This window comes from Parasteatoda tepidariorum, chromosome 11 (assembly GCF_982258835.1).
Source record: "Parasteatoda tepidariorum strain Cologne lab strain chromosome 11, Ptep-v5.0, whole genome shotgun sequence".
NCBI classification, from domain to species: Eukaryota; Metazoa; Arthropoda; class Arachnida; order Araneae; family Theridiidae; genus Parasteatoda; species Parasteatoda tepidariorum.
This window is the reverse complement of record NC_141765.1, coordinates 94,814,997-94,836,615: the sequence shown is the minus strand read 5'-3', so window position 1 is coordinate 94,836,615 and position 21,619 is coordinate 94,814,997. Positions and strand designations below refer to the sequence as shown.

Genomic DNA, 21,619 nt, shown 5'->3' with positions numbered 1-21,619 from the left:
TCTTACAACTAAATAATTTCACTTCAAGCAGCGGATCTTGCCTTTTCAAGGTAATTCACCAGGCGATGATCGTTTCTGCTGCTCGCAAAAGAAATCAAAATAAAAAACTGTAAAAACATGCCATTTGTTTGAAAGTCAATCATTCAATAGTGAAATATTTTTTTTTAATAATTTTAAAGTCTTTGATGGTGTTTATTTTTAGTGTGAAAAGTAAACAGTAAACCTTACATTATTAATTTATTAATAAATTATCACTCATCATTATTGCAACACGATGTTTAAATGTTTTATAATGTATCCTTCTAAGTTTTCTCGTGGGTAACAAACAAGGACATTAAATTTTTAATATGACATAATAAAATTATAAATTATTTTGTAGAAAAAAATTCATTAGTAATTTGCTGATATTAATTGGAATTAAAGCAGGTTAACATTTATTAAAATAGATTAAAAGCTGGTTTAAACTCATTGCATTGTGTAATTTACTTATTTATTTGTTTGTGCTACTAACTGTGACTTAAGCATTAGGTGGAATTTTTACATTGCTGATAGCAATATTTTATCACACTGTTGCTTGGAATTATCATTTTTTATATTAATTTCTTTTTGAACTTAATTTTGTAGCTAAAATTTATTTTATTGTTTTTTTTTAATATAGACTGTTGTTACTTAGGAGTAAATCTACTGATTGGTACAGAGAATGGACTCGTGCTTCTTGACCGTAGTGGTCTAGGTAAGGTGTATCAGTTAATATTGAGGAGAAAATTTCGGCAAATGGAAGTCCTAGATGGCCAAAATATTCTTGTCACAGTATCTGGCGAAAAATGTAGAGTACGCGTATATTACCTCTCATGGCTGAGGAGCAAAATATTAAGAACTGATGGAGTGAGTATTAGCTATTGTATTATCAGTTTAACACATATTCAAGTTCAGGATTGTTTTTTATATATTCCTTACAGTTATATTTTAGTTATTAATGAATTATTTTTTATTAGCTTATAGGGAAACTGAAATAGCTTTTATGCATATTTTATGATTCAGCTTTTAATTTTAATCAATGTAATTAATTTTTATTTGATTTCATTTATTTTTTATTATTAACGGTAACCAAATATACTTTTAAGCTTATTATAAGTAAATCATTAAATTTCAGATTTCAATATTAAATACAAATTCGTTTTCATCTCTCCCAAACTTTTTTTTTGTCCTAGTTCGAGAAGAAGTTATAAAAGTTTTAAAAACCCATTTTCTTATGGGGAGCTGCAGCAAGACTTGTCTTTTAATAATATACAGTGCCTGTCACTTAATAAAGCATCATTCATTCTTATGAAGTTTGATTGTAGTATTAAGTGGCTAATTTTATTAACTGGTATTCTACATTTAAATAAAAAAAAAGGTTTCAATAGTAAACTTTACAAATACTACAGTGGCTAAATTAATTTCTGTATTTTTGTTTAATTTTAATGGTTTTAATTTAAATGTCATATATTATTTAAAAAAATAGCTTCAATTTTTTTTTAAAGATTTTGTTATTTTATAAGCAGCATTTTAAAGATTCAGCTCTTTTAAGGCTTGTAAAAGTTTTTATAACTTTTATAATTTCATTCAGAGTTAAATTGGAATTGATGTCAAATTTATCTTTGACATTAAAATCTTGAGAATATAGCTAGTTAACAAATTTAATTAAATGTACCCACTATTTTTATTGTGTCTAAATAAAATTAAAAAAGAGCACAGACTGGTTTTTATTTTACTCGTTATTTCGATATTTTAGCACCACTTTTTTGTTTGATTTAATAAATGATGAATATTTTTTAAATGTGTTTATCTCATTAAATATTTTAGGAATTTAATTTATTTTTTAGTTTATTTTTTTAAATTTTGCTGCAGCTATTTTCTCAATAGTAAAGGTTGAAGAGTCAGTGATTTAAACTGATATGGAATAATAACTGTATTCAATACTTTTTCTTAACTCATCAGCAATTTTTGTTTACATTCCTTTACACTTCTCTTCCCCGTTTCATTCTTTTTTAAATATAAGTGTAGTTACTGCAGCTAAAAACCTGTTTTATTATTTTCTCTATTGGTAAGTGTGATATTTTAAATATTTGTTTGCCTTATCTTATTGAAATTTTGCATAACTGCTCACTACATGCTGTTTGTCTATAGTATAGAGTTAGGACTAAGTTAATAATTTTTTATTTTACACCTATACCTAACTTTGTATTTTTGATTATTTAGATTTATTTAGGTCTAAAAAAATGTATTTTAGACCATTTTTACTAGTGGTTGCTATATTAGTGGTAAATTATTTAAAAGTTATTGTTATGCTTAATGAAAAGCCCCAAGTTCATTACAAAAGCATTAAAGCCACACAAAAAAATTACTAAAATGAGTTTTTTTATTTATTTAAGTTAATATTTTAAGAAGTTAATTTTTTATCCATTCTTTTTTTTATAGTTAATGAAAACAATTTACTTAACAAAACTGTGATCATATTTTAGATTGAAAAAAGAAGTGGTTGGATAAATGTAGGAGATCTTCAATGTGCTATCCATTTTAAAATAGGTAAACAAGAATTTAATGCATAGGTGTTATGTTATCTAAATTTTGTATTGATGTCCATAAATTTATGTGTAGTGTTTATGCTTATAATTCAAAAGAAATGCTAGATAAATAGTTATTTGGCACACTTTAAAGTTAACACTTATCAAAATTTTATTCAGCTATGCACTGCTTCTCAGTATGAATTAACTTATCACAAATTTTAAAAAAAGAAAGAAGAAAACTGTTATTTACTATGCTTCGTAGCATACTTGTAGCTCTATTTTCTTCTATTCTCAAATTTTATGCACATACAGTCAAACCTTGTTTAATGTCATCTCGAAGGGAGACAGAAAATTTGTTCATGCTGAAAGTAGTTCACATTATCAATTCAGAAATTATTTTTAAGAAAATCATACAATACATGTTTTCTAACATCTATATCTGTTATTGATTTGCATTTTCTTGTCTTAAATCTCTATTATGAAATAGAAATGTATCGAATAGTGAAATAGCCAAATATTTGGCCAAAGAAAATTGACTGAATAGCAACACTTTTTTTTTAAATTAAAAAACATGAATAAATATTTTTTATATTGGAATAAGTTTAGTCATTATTGAAAAATAATCGAAACTTAGCTGTATAATTCATATGGGGTAAAGGGGAAAAAGTTTTAATAGAAATGTTTAAGTTAGTAAAGATAATTAGATACTAAGATAATTAGAAATATTTAAGATAAAAAAAAAACTGACTGCTATTGAAAAAAAAAAGCTAAAGCTGTAAAGGTGAATAAAAAAGAATATTCTCTTAATTCTTAAAACAAAACTTTAATGTTAAAAATAATATTTTCTGCAAAAAAAAAAAAAAAAAAATTATGCATAAAACATTAAAAGAGGTAATGTCTGTCAGAAACTTTTTAAAGAATGCAGCGCTATTATAAAAACGCATATAAAAAACAAAGATTATACACAAAAGCAGAATAGAAAAACTGAAAATTGATCGTAATTTTTGAAAGAAAATTTTAATGCTTAACATTTCAGTTTTCCAATTACTGTATTTTCAAGAAAAGTGAAGATTAAAGTCTAGTATAAACCCTCCTAATTGCCTTGTCATAATAAAAGCGTCTGTAAAACTAGTTTTTTGTAGTAAAAAAAGCTTTTTGTTATATCCCCATTATAAATATGTAAGTTAATATATATTTGATTTCATATTTATTTATGTGTGAAACATATAATTATAATTGTACTATAATATATATCTAGTTCTTATTTCCGCTTTATATTAAATAATTTCTTTAAATCTTATAATAAATACAGCCAATTACTTCAAAAAGTAAAATAAAGTTATAAAGGAAGCTAAAATATTTTAGTTCAGATGAATTTAATTAAAAAATGTTCTTACTTCAGGTGCTCTATCTTTTTTCGTTTTTTTTTAAAAATCTGTTGAAGCAAATAAAAAATTACTAATGCAACTGGCTGTTTAGCAAATGGGTAAAATTAGAAGAATGTTTCTCACCTGTGCACTATTCTCCTATCTATTAACATGGAAAAACCCGTTTTGCTATGTGGAAAAGACTGCAGGTTCAAAGCCAACTTTTTTTGTGCAGAGCCATCAGTGGGTTAAAAGTAACTATTTGAGAAAAATTTATTCATTGCACAAGTTAGAGAGGATTACTAACAAGATAATTGGTAATATCTTGTTTTGGTTTCTTATTGACACACGCTTTCCAAAAGTCTTCTAACTTATCAACTGTATCCAAAAAAAAGGATTCAAGCTTTCATTTTTCATTACAAAAAAAAAAAAAAAACAATTTTGTTTCATTGATATCCATCAGAGGAAAGTAAAAGAAAGTATTCGTTAGTGAAATTCAAGAAAAATCTTAGCTCCACACATATTTATCTGCAGTTCAGTAATATCAATTTCTTGGAGCAGCCAATGAGACTGGTGGAGAAATAACTATTCATATTGAACAAAGGATCAATATGGGTTTCACAAGAAAGCATGCTTCTTTACTTTCTCACTCATGAGATAGAAGAAAACTCTTCACATTAGAGTACAAAAGGCTTGTTTCCTGTAATTCTCAACAACAATGCTCTCTCAACAGATTTAATTCATACAACTCATTAATTTAATTGCTGTAATTAATAACTCTATAACAAAGTAGTTTTCTTACCTGTTCAAGGGGAACTGAATTTTTTGTTCACATTTAAAGTACATTTTTTTCCAAGTTCAATGAAATTTAAGTGCACCTTAAAAGATATTTCATGTTAAAAGTACTTTAAAGTATTACGTACATATTCAATTTGGAAGGGAATAAAAAATTAGTTCATGTTTAACAGGATGTGTAGCATTTTTAAAAAGTGCTTAAATTTGCTTATTTTTTTGTTTGCGTTTTTTTAAATGCCCTTAAAGGTGTTTTTTTTTTACTTCGGGTTTGTAAAAAGTGCATAATTTTCTATATTTTAAAATGAGATTTTTCTTTTCTTTGCCTTGTCGATTCTCGTTCTAAATTACAAAAAAGGGCACATTTTTCTCTGCAATATTTATCAGAAACTAGTTACTTTATCATGATTGTGTAATTTTTTAAAAAATGTTCTTGAATTTTATTGATTGTGAATTTTATTATGACGATTTTGAATTTTATAAATTAATTTTGATTCTTTTGAATTTTATTATGTTTATAAAGTAAGAACTTTAAGCAATAAAAAAAAAATATTTTTATTACTGCACAGATCCTAATTAGAGTGTTAAAAAAGTATATAAAAGGTACTTATTTTTTGTTGAACTATCTGGCTAAACACCCTGTTAAAAAAATTATGTTAAGCATGTTCACGTTAACGAGGTACCACTGTGTATTTATAAGTGTGTTTTTTTTTTAAAAAAACAGCTTGCAGTGTTTATATTTAGACTATTCATTTTAATGACTCAAGCAGTGATGAATTCTTGTAAAGTGTCTACTTTTGACAAAAGTATGATTTCTTTGTTTTGCGATGTTAATATTTAAAATTTTATTTTGAATTTTATATTTACATCAATTTTAATATGTTCATTTACATCAATTTTAATAAGAATTTTATATTTACATCAATTTTAATATGTATAATCTTAAACGTAAATTTATTTCAAAGCATAACAAATATTATTTATAAACCTGTTTGTAGGTTTTTCATTAGACTACTAATCACAGCATTGTAATGATGATTAATTCTAATTAAGAGTCCAGTTCTTACCAGAATTTGATTTCTTTATTTTATAATTTTAAGAACTTTATGAGTAATATGTCACTACTATACCAAAGAGTGATTGTTTTTATAATTTTTTCCAGTCGAATTTGAAAGAATAAAGCTCCTTTTGATCGCCTTGAAAGAAAGCATAGAAATTTATTAATGGGCACCAATACCGTATCACAAATTCATGGCCTTCAAGTCTTTTGCAGACTTAGCTCACTGGCTTGCTCTAATAGATATGATGATTGAAGAGGGTGTTTGGCTCAAAGTAGTGTACGGTTCTACTGAAGGTTTTCATGCTCTAGATTTGGATTCTGGTGCAGTCTACGTTATTTATATACCCGCTCATGTGAGTAAATTATTTTGATATCCTTCTGAGTTTTAATGAATTTTTTTGTAACTGATGTTTGAGTTTTCTGTGGGTCTCTAAACTATGATCTGGTGATAGATCTTCATATCTGACTCGCTACCGTTTAATATGATTATATGGTATTTATTTGAATTGAAGCTGTACTCCAAATTTTGAACACAGATTTGTGAAAAATAAAAAGTAGCGTAAAAAGGTTTATTGATAACAGATATTTATGAAATTAATATTAGGAAGTAATAATAAGTGAATGATTGATTAAATTAATTGTTCACTTCTTAAATTTTCACAATTAAAAACTTTTGAATAGATTAAATACACTCAGGAAACTATAATTGTTCTAACTGTATCATGCTCCGAAAATGATTGGTCACTCCCACTGTCGCAACTGGCTTTGGAATTGGTGCTGGTGTCGCTGTTTTCCTACAAAGAGTTGTCTATTATGAAATCCTATGCATTTGTTATGCAGGCAATCATGTTCAGGATAGATTGAACACTAAAGATATACCTATGGAATGTGACTAGTGCAGTGACCAGAATGGATCGCATTCAACAAATTTTTACACCTTTGACTCTAAGCTGCATTCGATTTTCAGTAACATTGAAAAGGAAAGGGTGGCTTATATTGCAATAAATATGGTATTTTAAAAATTGCAACTTTAGTAAACTTAAGAAAATAATAATCCAAAGAAACACAATGACTAATATGTTGGTTAAATAAAAAGAAGTTTTTTTTCTGAGTTAATAACATATAATAGATTTAAAAGTAACAAAAGTTTTCTGTTTGCTTTATTTAGGACTTGTTTTATTGATGTTAAATTTAGTTCTCAAGCATGTAGTTATCAAGACATCATTGAATTGTGTGTTTTTTGTCTTTATTTTCTTAGTAGTTTACCTTATTCTTTTTCTGATGTAACTAGAGTAAAAGTATAGTTAAGTGAGTAAAGTTTGTACTCTTTTTGTTAGAGTACTAGACTAAATGCTATTTTTACTAGACTAATAGTTTTAATATAATATTTAGCCACAGGAATCTGTTTCTGTGTTCTTGAAGATCACTTTAGTTCATATCTTGACATTTTGTGGCTGATTGTCATGATGTACATAATAATGTGGAAGATATTTATTATAAATTATACGAAATCAGTCTTAAAAACTTACAATAAGTGGCATACTGCAACGCAAATATCCCTCACTCCATGGTTTGTTTGAAAATTTGTGCATAGTTTAAAATTACAGGGTTTTAAGAGATAAGTTGACACACATGCTATACAACTTTAATGCTTAGCAAAATATCAGTATCAGACTTTCAAATGAGTTTGAAAACTTTATTGCCTGTAATATAATAACAAATTTTCAAAGTGAAGACCTTTGCATTTAATGCAGAGTTGTATGCAGGTCACTGAATTTTATATGTATGCATGGCGCAGTTTACCTAATATTTTGCCCCATTCCTTATACAAGTATCTTTTTAGGCGTGCCAAAATTTTGAGGTGTCACACAAATTCTTATCACCAAGATGAATCATAGGAAAAATTCATTGGAGTTAATTTTGTCGGATTTGATGACAATTTTCTATCTGTAAGAGATTCAAGGAAATGTAAATTTTATGCATAAAGTTTTGTATTTTATTTTTGCTGATAGTTTACACTTGAATAAATAAATTTTTATTTTACATAAAATTAATCTTTTTTAAATCTTTTATTTAGTTTACTTCAAAGCTCTTTTCTTTAAATTAAATGATAGTTTTACGTTTTAAAAGCCTTATAGTCACTGTTAAACATTTTCTGCATCTATTTCCACTTCATTAAGCACCTTGATGATTTTTTAATTGAATAATAATATTTCCGTTGATCTTTTTCTTGCGCTCCTTTTGGATAGTTTCGCAATTGAGTATGTTTTAAATATGAATACATTATTTAGCTTTTAGTAGGCTTCATGCGCTCTAATCCTAATTTTTGATGCAGATAAAACTATCATTGCTGCTTGCTTTTAATATATTTCTTCTCACGTTCCTGAACTGGCCACCGTATTCTCCACATTTGACGTGCTTGGATTTCTTCATGTGGGGTCAAGTATAAAACAAGTAACCTGTACAATCAATAGTTTTGAAGCATCTAACGATCTGGTTGCCACTGAAAATGTGCTGACTGTTTTTGCTAATGTGCACCAATTCATGCGCCACTTCTTTGAATCTTGTTGATACTCGCTCTATCAAGTAATTCTATAATTTGATTGTAAACTGGTTGCAAGCTAATAGGAACTGTTAATAAATCTGTTAATATTAGGAACTGTTAATAAATCTTTTATATAACTGGCTTTTCAATTACTTGGGAGTAATACTGCATTACATGCTAGCACTTTTAACACTTCATTTGAGCATATATTCTACATTCCTATACAAAATCAGTTTATTTAGGTCACCTCTAGCTGCCTTCACATTTTTGATGTATAGTTTTGAACCACCCTGTAATCTTATGACTTCCCCTAAATAAACTGATAATTTTCGGATCAAATACTAGTTTTCTTACCAAAAAGTTATTCTTGATAGAGAACTTTGCGAATTAGCTAAAAATAAACTTTAATTTTTATATTTAAAGAGCTGACTCAGTTATTCAATAATTTAAGCAACTTGGGGTGTAAATATGTATCCTTTGACTAAAAAGTAATGAAATGTGGATTTTGAAGCAGAATAAGAATGGAAACTTCATTAAGTGTTGCAATTTATTTTGCCACATTTTTCTACTACAACCCTAATCTGTACAATTGTGAAGCTATTTGTTGTAAAACTCTTTAAGTATAAACCTCTAATATAGATAGTTCAGCTTTAACCTTTTTCTGGGGGAAGGGATGGCTGTGGGATGTGTTTTATTGTTTTATGCAACACTTTCTCATAAGGGTAGAAAATGTTTTCTACATTTCCCACTTACTTTCAAATATCAATTATAAGTTTGGGTATACATCTACTGTTTTCTTTCCTGCTTTTTTTTGTAGTTAATTTAAATTTTGTACATTTTTTTGTTTAAAAAATTTTTTTGAAGTTATTTTTCAAAGATAATTTCTTTATTGCTATTTTAATTTAACAAATAGCAATTTTGATTATACATAAAAATATCAGGTAATCATAGCTGCCAAAGTAAATTATCTCAAATTGAAATAAATATCGAAGTAACATATTTTAAATAAGCTCAAATAAATAATATTTTTTGGGTTTCTATTCTATTTTTGGTATAAATGTGGTGCTTATCGGTTTTTTAAAATTTTGATTGTAATTGTTGCAGACAAGAAGAAAATATTTTTCTATGAATTTTAATAAAGATATTTATTTTGTAGGAAAAATTTAACATTTTTTAGCTGTAACTTCATTCATGATTTTGGCTATATAAGAATTTCAAAGATTGCGGATTTTGAAATTGCAATTTATAATACTGTATTTTTTATGCTTTATTTGTAATGAAATCATAAATGGTATTTTTTTTTCTTCCTAATCTTTTTTCTTTTGTGACAATTTTCGTGTTCCTCCCCTCTCATTATGCTAGATACAATTTAATTTTAAGTTAGTTTTTATGAAGTCTAATAATATCTCGTTGGTTTATCTTTATAAGATCGAACTAAATTTTTGAGAACATTAAAATTTCATAAATCTATTACCTGAATTTAAAAAAAAAAAAAAATCTATTATAGTTTCTACATAGTTTCTGTAAGATGCATTCATTTATGAAATTTGGTACAAAAAGAAAATGACATGATGTTTTGAATATGAATATTTAATATGAATCATTTGCAACTGAAGCACAATAATTGAAATATTCATGTATTACTTGTTGGGGAGCTATTTTAAACGAAAATTCTTTGGAAATCAAAGCACATATTTGATTTAAACTAAGAGATTAGAGGAATAAGGTTCTGTGTGATATGTTATAAATAAATTTAGAAACTGGCTAAAGCATTTTTTGAGTTAGTGATTTAAATTAGGATATATGCTATTTAGTAAATAAAATTAAATTAAAAATGTTGTATTAATTTTTGTCAATGATTAACCAAGTTATTGTAGTTAATAGTTTTTTTATGTATCACACAATTTATTTAATATAATATTGTAAATAAGATTAAGGGAATTTATTTGATTAAATAATTTTCAATAGTAACGACCATTCTTACTGAAAAGAACAGATCAATCAAATTAGCCAGGAATTATAGTAGAACTGTCTTCGTTTCCCCCTCTTGTTTTTATTGTTATTATCATAAATAGTGAAAACGTAAAACCGGCAAATAAAGTGGTAAAAACTATTTATCATTGATTGAAGTGACGTATTTTCATAAGTTGAAAAGATGTAACAATTCTAAAGATAAAAAATACATTCAAATAGTTATATTTGTAGTTAAATTGTCTTTTCGTGCATCAGAAATTATTTAAATTTCTTCTATTTTTACTCAGACTTATTGTAGAACAGAGACAAATTGTTTAAAATTTGTTTTAATATAAATATGTTAAAAAACAGCTTGTAGAATTTTTTTGATAGAAATTAAACGTGAAATGCTTAATAAGCGTACTAAAATTACAAATATTAATTGTAATGTATTAAATAGCTATTATTATAGGTACTGATAATTATAACTATTAAAACTTTTGTATGTTATTGTAAACTAAGACTTGATTCTTTAAATTTTGCTTTTGCAGAAATTGTTGTGAATGAGTGATTGATATAACAGCAAAAAAGAAAAAGCTGTTTCTATTACTTTTCCATTCATTAATTTTTTTAAACATAAATGTACCTATAGACATTGAAATATTATTTATTGAGATTCTGCATTGATAAACTTCAAAACAAAAAGATTGACAAAGTGTTACATGGTGCAAATGAATGAATGCTTGAAGGTGCATAAGTTATAATAACATAGGACAGGCTGATAATTTATTATAGAAAACGATATGTGAAATGTTATTTGTTTAATTTTTTTATGCTGAATCTAATAAAACCACTGAAAAAAGATTTCTGCACTTATAAAGTGATACAAAAGCACAAGAGTCCCTCTCTGGTGGCCCTTGTATTATCCCTAAATACGATAGTCAAAGAAGTAGTGAACGGTGTTTAAGAAAAACAGTGGGAGTATGAAATTGTTTTATTCTCGTCACCATTTTTTTACGAACATAGACTACCTTTTACAATTTCCACCCCCAGTCGCAGAATAATACCCCTACAGACCTAGATGTCTTGTCAATCCCTCTTGAAAAGGTTAATAAATAAGTATGATATGATAAGCAGTTAATGTTGTAGTAAACAATACACAAAAATCATAAGGAAGTTTGGAATTGAAGTCGCTCCCTGATTAAGTGTTTTCATGATTTGTATTTCATTGCAATTATGTTAAATAATCTGAAATGTTTGCTAGTGTGCATGTATGCATAGAGAATAATAAATGTCAGTTAATATATACTTTTTAAAATTCTGGTTTTAATATAGGAAGTTCCTATGTTTAATCCCTGTATTCTTGGGTTATTTAAGGTTTTATCAAACTTTATAAAATATAATTAAAATCTGTTTTATAATCAAAAATTGCATTCATAATGTTTTTTCTTCAAAAGTATTTTTTTAAAAGCCTTAAAATACTAACATTAAACACTAAATTTTAAAGCATTGTGCTGTAGTGGTAACAAAGAACTTTTTTTAACAGGAAATTGAAACTAATTTGGAATACATGTGATTTTTCATATGAAATATATATTAAAATGAACTAGTTTGGTTTTTAAATGTGTGTGACAATTAAAAAGAATTGTTAGTATCATTGAAACATTTATTGGGTCCTAAATTAGAAAGGCATTTATACAAGTATTTTTTTTCATTATTATTATTCTATTTTTATATACTTGCTGCATCTTACACATTGGTATTGTTTTATTTTATATTATTTATTTATTTTTTGCTGATGGCCTTTTTTTACACAATATATTTTCTGCTAGATTGTGCAGAATCTTTTTTTTTTATGTGTATGATTTTTTATAGATATAATTAATTGTTTTGTAATTTTATGTCAGAATTTCTCTTGTTTTAAGTACCTTTATATATATATATATATTTATATATATATACTATGCTCCTTTGTTTAGTTTATTTTAATCATTGTCCAAAGCATTTCAAAAGTTTTTAATGTTCATGTTTATATTTCTTTTAGTCTCAGGGCTCCATTACACCTCACACTATAGTCACTCTTCCCAATTCCAAAGGCTTGCAACTTCTTTGTTATGATAGTGAGTATAATTTCAATGCTTAAAATTTATAACTGAACATAAATTGTTTTACATTTGATTCCAGCTATTTACTGCTCATTTTAAGAATTTATCAAATTTTTTTTAAAAAAAAGTATTTTCTAACTGTATAAACTGTAATTTTTTGTTAGAGATTTAAAATTACTGATTATAGTTTTATTGTAATTATTGCTAATCATATGTTGCATTATCAGTTTAAAAATGTACCCGAACAACTAGTTCTCCATTATTAAGAAGACTTTCTGTTTTCTATAATTTTTGTGTAGGTTAATTTGGTTAAAAATGATGGTTTTCTTAATTTTGATAATTTTTCACACAATGCGACAAAATGTGCTATGTTGAGCAGATACTAAAAAGTAACTGAATTATTAATATGTGTTTGAGTTTAATTTGTGCATTTTACAGCACACGTATAAAAGTTTAGTATTTATTTAAAATATTTCATTGTACATTAAATTGTTCTGCGGAGTCTTCATTATTATAAAATCAGAACTTTTTGAAATTTGCAGTTTCATTTCTTTGAATGTATTGAACCTGCTGTCAGCACAGTTTCAGCTGAAACTGAAGAAATGCAAGGCACTGCATTCCTTTAGGAAAACTTGGGAAAGATCCCACCATTAAATTCTGTATGCATGCCACATTTGTTGTATTTCGGACAACCTGTATAGAATAAGTTGTTTGTGATGAATTATGAAAGTTTTTACTTTTTTTTTTTAACAATTTTGTATATATCTATACGTATATTGAGCCATTAATATTAACATTAAGTGTACTTATACAAATGTACTTATTGCAAATATATGTAAATGTTCTTATTCTTGTTTTTTATAAAGAAACAATTTTTATGTTCAGACTATTTTTTAAAAAAGGTCCATTTTTATTAAAACATATTTATTAACATACTCTTTCTTAAATATTTAATTAAATAATGAATTTCATGAAAAATTAAATAAACTGATAAAATTAAAATAAAACTTTTTTTAATCTGCAATTTATTAAAAAGATTAAATTGTTGAGCTGTTTGTTTAGGATACAGCTAAAAAACATATATAAGAAAATGAACATAATTTGATAGACTTGTTTTACAAAATTGGATATTGCTCAAAATAAGTGTTAAACATTTTACAAAATAGGTGTTTAAGCACAATGATTCTTTTCAATATTAAAGATGGAACCGAAAATTCTGACATAAAACTAAACCAATTTGGATTACACTCAATTAATTTTAAACATTAACAGTGATGGAACATGTTCCAAAAAATGTAAAAATTGGTGTTCAGTAAGAAAGAAAAAAAGAAACTTAAAGGGAATAAAAATTATTTTTATTTATTTCTTTTAATTTATTATTTACTTTTAATGTTTATTAGTTTTTCATTTTAAATATATATCATTGATAATGTTAATATATTGTAGTAGTTATAAATGAAAAGTTAAATTGAGAATTTGTTTAATGCTTTAAGTTTACATCATATTTTGGTATTATAGGCACATGTCTTATCACTGCACTAGGAATAATCCTTATGGATTAAGATTTTGGTCTGCTAGGTTAGGTTGACCCCAGAAGCAGAATATTTTCAAATGTTCTGCAACAGGACTTATTAATTTAAGTAAATGTTCTGCAAGCATTTCATTGCAAAAAAAAATCAAGTTTACATTAAAGTACTTAATTTTCATTTATTTAAACACAGGATCATCATTTATTTAATAAAGGATTTAAAACAGTTACATTATTTTTTGAACCAAGGCAAACATTCTTGATTTGTGACTTTTGCAATTACTTTTGATGTACAAAATTTTGATAATGACAATGATGAGTTATTGATAAAATGCTTATGATAAGAGGGTCCAAACATTAAGATTAGGGCTGCCTTGAAAATCTTTCGCAGTGACAAGTGTCCAGGTGGTGCACCATTTGCGAAGACAAACATTCTCTGATCTGTTGTACCAACAACTTCTTCATCTCCATCATAAGCATTCGGTCTTTTTGAAACAATTCTGTCAATCATGGATCCCCACGATTCACAGATCGCTTCTGAAATAGGAATTGAAAATATTAAAATGATAAACTTTATAAAATTGGGAATTTCTGATTTCAATTCTTTTACTGCTTGCTTTAGAAGCTCGCTTGATGAAAATTGTAATTCATTTTTTCTGCTGTCAGCTGAAAATTTATGTACCCATTTTAGAAAAATAGTATAGCCAAAAGCTAATTCATTAATATCCTCCTCAGAATGGCAAAGATATGGGAGAGGGACATTACTTATAAATGTGCTGAAATGTTCCTCTTCAAAAGCAACATCATTCTTGGGAAACAGCAAGTGGTCAAAGCTAAAAAGAATTTTCATTTGTTTAATGACAATATCCACATTTTCCTCTTTTTCAAAATATATTTTATGCTGCTCCAACAAGGAATCAATGTAGATTATGATTTGCATTGCATCTGAGGAAAATATAGAAAGCTCAGAATTATTTAAGACGGAGCGTAATTTTTTGGAGCTAACAGGCAAATCTGGCAGAGGAACTCCTTGAAACATACTTTCTTGGCCAAACATTTCTGATGCACTCTTTGTATTTTTAAACAATGAAGAAGGCAATGACTTCACCATATCTTGGAATTCTTTCATGCTTTCTGCATTTGCAATGAGGATAAAATGCTCTTTTACAATCTGCAATGAAGATTTCAGGTTAGTGATGTGGTCTGCATATTCCCATGGTAAAAGATCAGAAGTCTGAACCAGTTTTGATGTACATGCTAATAATGAAATTACATCTGAAAATAAAAGAATACGGAATAAGTTTCTTTTACACAACAATTTGTCTCTGAGGCTATCATTTCCACTTGTTTCACAGGCAGCAACAAGGGCTTTGTAATCATTGATGAAAGTGTTGAAAACTTCTTTGGAATGGGAGACAAACTTTAAGGTTTTAAAAATTTTGGGTTTATAAAATGAGGCACCAGTATCATCTGCACTTTGTAAAAGCAATTCATATGCTTTTCCCCACATGAATTCTTTCATGCAATTATTGACCAATGTTACTGCTTCTTGTATAGTATGCGGAATATTAGCATGTGTTTGCATTAGTTCTAATCTATGCATGGGATCCCAAGAGACAAGCATATCTTTTGTACGAACAAGTTTTTTCTTCAGATGCTCTCCGACATTTAACTGGATATACTGTCCATCCACTGCAAGGCCAACAAGATGTTTCCTTAAATATGGCAAGGTTAATCCAAACTTTTCAAGCGAATTTAAAATACTTTCACATAACCCTTTCCCAGTTACATCTGAACAGAAGTGATGCTCGATATATATGCTAGAAAACATGTGAGAGTTATTAACATCAAGAATAGGAATTCGAATCCCTACAATATGGCGTGTTCGGTGGTTCACGGTCATTTTATCTGCAATAATACCAATTGGTAGACTCTCATTAACAATGTATGACAAAATCAAACTTCTTAAAGTTGAACATATATGTGGCAGAAACAAACGAGGGAATTCTTTTGAATGGTTTTTTTGCCCTACTGTTATTCCACAGTTATAGAATTCAGCTATAATGCTTTCGTAACTTAAATAAGATGTATCCAATTTATATGTCAAATATGCAGCTGCTGCACAATTCAAAGATACTTGCTTGCCGATTTCATTTAACTCTTTTTCTCTTTCTTCCTTAATTTTTAGATCTTTACTTTTACTTTCATGCATTTTTGAAGCAAGATGGCGCTTTAAATCATATTTCAGATGACGAAATGAGTCTGGCAATAAATCATTATCAAAAATGGCTCCCTCATTTATAAAATCATAGTTGAGTGTAGTGCCACAAGCTTTGCAAAACAGACCATTGTCACTTTTTAAAAACATTCCATCAGGCACCCATTTCAATAGGGCATCAACTGTACGTGCAGAAGATAAAAGATCAGACTTTTCTTCATCTGTTAAAGAGAGAGAGGGCACCAACGTAGACTTGTGCAGAGGAGATGAACTCTGAGGTTTTACTGCCTTTAATTCTTCAACCTGTTTCTTCAGATCTGAAAAATAAGTACAAAAAAGAAATTAAAAATAACATCAATAATAAAAATATGTATATAATTTTTCAGAGACTCCAACATTTTGTTTCAGTGTTTTAGTAGTAGTGTAAAGTCGCGTATCCGGAATCGGTGGGCCTTCCAGAAATCCGTATAATAGATTTTTCCGTATAATAGACCCCCAAGGTAAACAAAGCTTAAAATGATTTAATAAACGATCTGAATCTAAGAAGCAAAAAATAAATAAACATTATTTTAAAGGGGAATAATGTTTTAGCATTAGAATATCTAATTAATCAAATATAAAATATTAGAAAAAAATATTATTGCTGAAAATATGGAAAACGAAAAAATTTTAACAGTTATGAAAATATTAATCCGCCATTTTAAACTAGAACGATTCAAGCAGGAAGGGGAAATTCATGCCATTCTGGAACAAAGCTTAAAATGATCTATATCTAAGAAGCAAAAAATAAATAAACATTATTTTTTAGGGGAATAATGTTTTAGTATTAGAATATTTAGTCAATAAAATATGAAATATTAGAAAAAAATATTATCGCTTAAAATATAGAAAACGAAAAAAAATTGACATATGAAAATAATAATCCGCCATTTTTAACTAGAATGATTCAAGCAAGAAAGGGAAATTCCCGTCATTCATTAAGGTGGGTAGGTGGAGGAGAAAAATTCATTTCCTCCTTATTTGTGAAAGAAAATAAGAGTAAAGAGGAGATCATTTAAGTTGAGGGTGGGGGAAGTAACAAATTATTGTTTTCTCTCCAATCATTGGCTATCAATCAAGCATAAAGGCGGGGCACGCTGATCGGGTTCTCTTTATTTTTTCTTCTATGACTTCTTCTATGACTGAAAGAATCTGCTAGAGAAAGAATGTTACCCCCTTTTTCCCCCCGCCTCCTAAATATTACGTGGTATGGGGAAGAACGAATGTTTTGTTTTTCAAGGACATGTATCCTTTTAGACCTATTCAAATTTTCCATTTTGACTCCCCCTCCACCTTAACGCTTGCCCCATTTACCCTTTTCCACAGTATTTCTTCTTTCAATAAAAAGGTTCCAGGAAATGCCTCTTTTACTAGCCACCTGCATGGGAAAGGAGGGGGGGTGGGGACACAGTTGCGGTCTTTTGAAAACAAATCTCCCTCTTTTTCCTACATTACAAGAGAGGAGCGTCACTAAAGGTCACTCAATGGTCTTGGTAGATCTTCACTTCCCCTTTCTGGTAATTTATGGGTTCGATGCATAAATCAGAGGTTCAGTGCAAGCTAGAAAAAGAGAAAATGTGTCAAAAGACTCTTTTTTTTCCCTTTTTTTAAGGAAAGGGAAAAATGGAGAGATGTTTGTTTATTTTGATTTTTAAAAAGTGTCCGGGAAATCCACCCTTCCGGGAAAGGGACGTTACACTGTAATAGTAATTATTAAACTAAAATTATAGTTCTCAACTTCTTTTTATGTATTGCAATTTTCCCTATTTAATTATTTTCCCTCATTTGTCTAAATACACAGAATATTTTGTAGCAGTTATAATTGAATAATGCTGAAAATTTTTTAAAAAAATAATAATTATAACATAAATGTCAAAAATAGCATAATATTTTTTATTAAATTATGACAGAATTACTAATTTAGCTAATAAGTTATTTTTATAATTTATTAGAGCAAAATTTTTCAATATTTTTATTATTGATTACACTGCCCAATTAATATCAGTCGAATCTCAAAAATACAGAAATAAAAAGCACTACAAATAGTGAAAAATGTAGAAATGTAATAAAAACATGTTTATAATACTGCAGATTTTAACTATTTATGAAAAAAAATTCAGATTTTAAACAGGTTTAATCTAAAAATAATTAAATTAAAAATGATTCTTTCTAGGCAAATAAGAATTAAAATACACCATTTAAAATGTTAATTTCTTTAATTTTGCTTTACATACAACAGTTGAACTTCAAAAATTATAAATAGTTCAGTACTGTCTTTGTAATATAATATTAGTCTATATTATTCAATTACAGTAGAGACACAATTAATCGACTATCGCTATCCCGAATGTCTGAATTTCCCTGTTTTTGGATCGGCCCAAAAGTACCTATGTTATATCAAACCCAAATTACAAGAAAAAGTTAAACACATTTTAAAATAAGAAAAAAAGAAGCAAAGATCTCTTAAATTAAAAAAAAAAGTTGAAAAATAACATTAAAAAAGATAAAAACATTTGCAAGTTTAGACAAGAAAAACAAGTTTAAAAAAATACAACATTCACATGTTTATTTTTTGATAATTAATGTTCCCAAATTAACTAATTTAAAACAAAACCAAGGATTAAAAATCTCAATAAATCACTTATTTATACAAGGGTAAACAGTAAAAAAGAAACTTATTAATCTAAATAAAAACACTTGAAAATTATCGAACGGAAACTATATTTAAAAAGGCAGTAACGTAAATATCAAAACCTGGAGCAAGACAGGATATTATAAGATCAACGAAATTGAAAAAATAAACTTAATATTAAAATTTATTTGTTTAAAATAAAAAAACATTTATTGAGTACAAAATTTACCGTAAGGAAAAAAAAAAACTATTAGATGCAGTGGAATCAGAAAGACAGAATCAAAATTATAAAAAGAAAGCTGCTTCATAAAATAATCGCTGTTTTTATTAACAAATAATTTTATGTTTAAATTAATAAACAATCCTCTCCTTTTATTTTTTTTAGAAACGAAAGTTTCAAGTTCCGTAACTCAGACATTCATTGATATGCGTGTGCAATGCATATGCATTTTACCCCACCCCCTCGTAAATAATGAAAGAGAAAACGAAAACAGAGTGCCACTCCTTTAAGTTTATTGATATTAGCAGCTTATCTGAAAAACAATTCTTTAGGGGATTCATGAGAAAATAGAATAAGCGTCTCTTCTTTGTTTCTAATGAGGTATGGGGAAGAAATCCCTTTTGTATAGTTCCTCACTCGTATCTTGCCCAAAACCATGACCTATAAAAATATTGGACCTGCGCGCTCATAACACTAATGATTGAAAATTTAGTGACATAAAAACGGGAATTTTAACGTGAGGATGCATTTTTTATTTCTCTAAAGATTTATTTAGATTATTAAAAATTTAAATAAGAACATTTTTTAAAAGTAGTATGCATCGCTCTTTTTCAATTATAGGTGCTGGGAATTGTAACATTTTTCTTCAATAAAAACGAAACGAAAGCAAAAATTTACTTAAAAAAAGTAAATATTCAAAAACTAAAGATAAAATGTTTACTTACCATTTATGGAATTCATAAGTTGACTTATTATATCTTTATCCACGGCAATGGTTGAATTGCTTCTAGATGATGTGACTTCTTTTTGCTGTGTTGCAAGATTGATTTCTTCCCTTTTTTCACTTTCAACACCAGCCGAATTAATTACGGATATTTCATTGCTCGTACAAGCTTCCGACAATGCAGAGTCATTCACATGTGCTTTTTTTGTAGAAATATCTCCGCTTTCATTGTTCAATTTTCTTTTGTTTGACAATTGAATAAGAGTAAATACATTTTTTTCGCTAACAGAATTGTATTTTACAGTTTTCCCAGGGTGTTGTCTCTGGAAATGAATTTTTAAATTTTTCAAAATAATATGCGCGTCGCATTCAAAGCAAGCAACTCTATCACGCTCACGTGCAGACATTTTACTGAAGATTGTAGTAGCTGGTGTTAACAAGTTGTGTGTGATACATTGAGCAGATGACCAGTTAGGACATTCCCATATAACAAGGGCCAATGGGAAAGTGTCATATCCTTATCTATTCATCACTAGAGGGGAAAGTGGGGGAAATTGAGCTTTTAAGCCTTCAAGGTCATTATGGTCTACAGAAGAATGTATGAGATAGGGGATAGTTCTGCAAGACTACGGGAGGGGGGGGGGCAGGTGGGCGGGGGAGGGATAGTTATCAAGATAGAAATTGTTCTGCAGGACTTCGTTTGTTCTGCGACGTACGTCGCAGTTTTAGGCACTTTCTGCTTCTGGGAGGTTGACTAGGATCGTTTGAAAAGTTGCAAATGTAACTTTTCAGATGATCTCAGTGAGTTAAAAAATAAAATCAAATATATTTTTTGAAAACCTTTTAATTTCTCAAATCTTGAGGTCTGAGGTTCAGAAAATCACTCAACTATTTTGAGAATTTGTAAAAGTCTGTTAAATAATTACTTACAATTAAAATTACATATGTAGAGATTTATGCATTATGAATTATTTTAGTTCCAGGTAATTCTTTTGAAAAATAATTATAACAGTAGTATAAAAATCTGAATTAAATGCTTGTTTTCTTTGACACTCACATTAAGTTGTTTAAATGCCTATTTTCTTTGAAATATGTTGTTCATTTTTTTTGAAAATATCCATTTCGAGCTTTTTCTTCTTTGCTAGCAAAATTCCACCTAACAGTTGATCAGAAAAATTTAGATTTCTCAAGATCCTTCTCTTTATTTCTATTTAAGAATTACAACTTTTTTAAGAGTTGAACAGAAAAAAAGCTTTCTTTTCCAAACATCCTTAAAAATGTTAGTAGTTTATAATTAAAAACCAAGTACATGCAATGCACCAAAATAACTGACTCTACAACTCACTTGCAAATTGGTGAATACAAGTTTGAAAAAGTAAACAGTTTTGTTTATCTTGGTTCTGAAGTCAACGTTAATGGCAATATCGCACCCGAAATACAAAGAAGAATCAATAGTGCAAGTAAATGTTTCTATGGATTAAAAAAATATTTAAACTCAAACCTACTAAAAAGAGATACTAAACTGTTAATTTATAAATGCTTGATCAGACCTATCCTAACATATGCCTCAGAAACTTGGACAACAACACAGAAAGATGAGAATTCCTTGGGAATCTTCGAACGTCGGATCCTAAGATCCATTTTTGGGGGCAAACAAGTTGATGGTACTTGGTACAGACGTTCAAACTCACAACTCTATCGGGCCCTTAGAGAGCCTGAAGTTGTCAAGTACGTAAAAATTCAAAGAATTAAATGGGCTGGTCACATCATTCGGATGAACAGAGAGCGTCCGACAAACATAATCTTTTCGGCTCAGCCCATCGGATCAAGGCCCAGAGGTCGACCAAAGCTGAGATGGGCCGACTGCGTGGAAAGAGACTTTTCAGT

General features: G+C 28.0%; 2 protein-coding genes across 3 annotated transcripts in view; one reads left to right on the top strand and one right to left on the bottom strand.

Annotated features, from left to right (window-relative positions):
- LOC147801912 (serine/threonine-protein kinase mig-15-like) overlaps nt 1-21,619 on the top strand; it is a 90,779-nt gene that overhangs the window by 2,374 nt on the left and 66,786 nt on the right. The window contains exons 3-6 of one of the 2 annotated variants that reach the window (XM_087155088.1): nt 659-885; nt 2,505-2,568; nt 5,871-6,121; nt 12,311-12,386. In XM_087155088.1, coding sequence (XP_087011214.1) covers nt 5,960-6,121; nt 12,311-12,386 — 238 coding nt within the window. In that variant the 5' untranslated portion in view covers nt 659-885; nt 2,505-2,568; nt 5,871-5,959. The remainder of the gene's footprint in view (nt 1-658; nt 886-2,504; nt 2,569-5,870; nt 6,122-12,310; nt 12,387-21,619) is intronic. The other variant, XM_087155089.1, reaches the window with a different exon arrangement.
- Nucleotides 12,945-20,476, bottom strand: LOC147801913 (uncharacterized). The gene is made up of 3 exons (XM_087155099.1): nt 19,734-20,476; nt 14,183-16,434; nt 12,945-13,064 (listed from the first exon to the last, which is right to left on the bottom strand). The coding sequence occupies exons 1-3, from the start codon at nt 20,137-20,139 to the stop codon at nt 12,945-12,947; spliced, it is 2,778 nt and encodes a 925-aa protein (XP_087011225.1). The 5' UTR covers nt 20,140-20,476.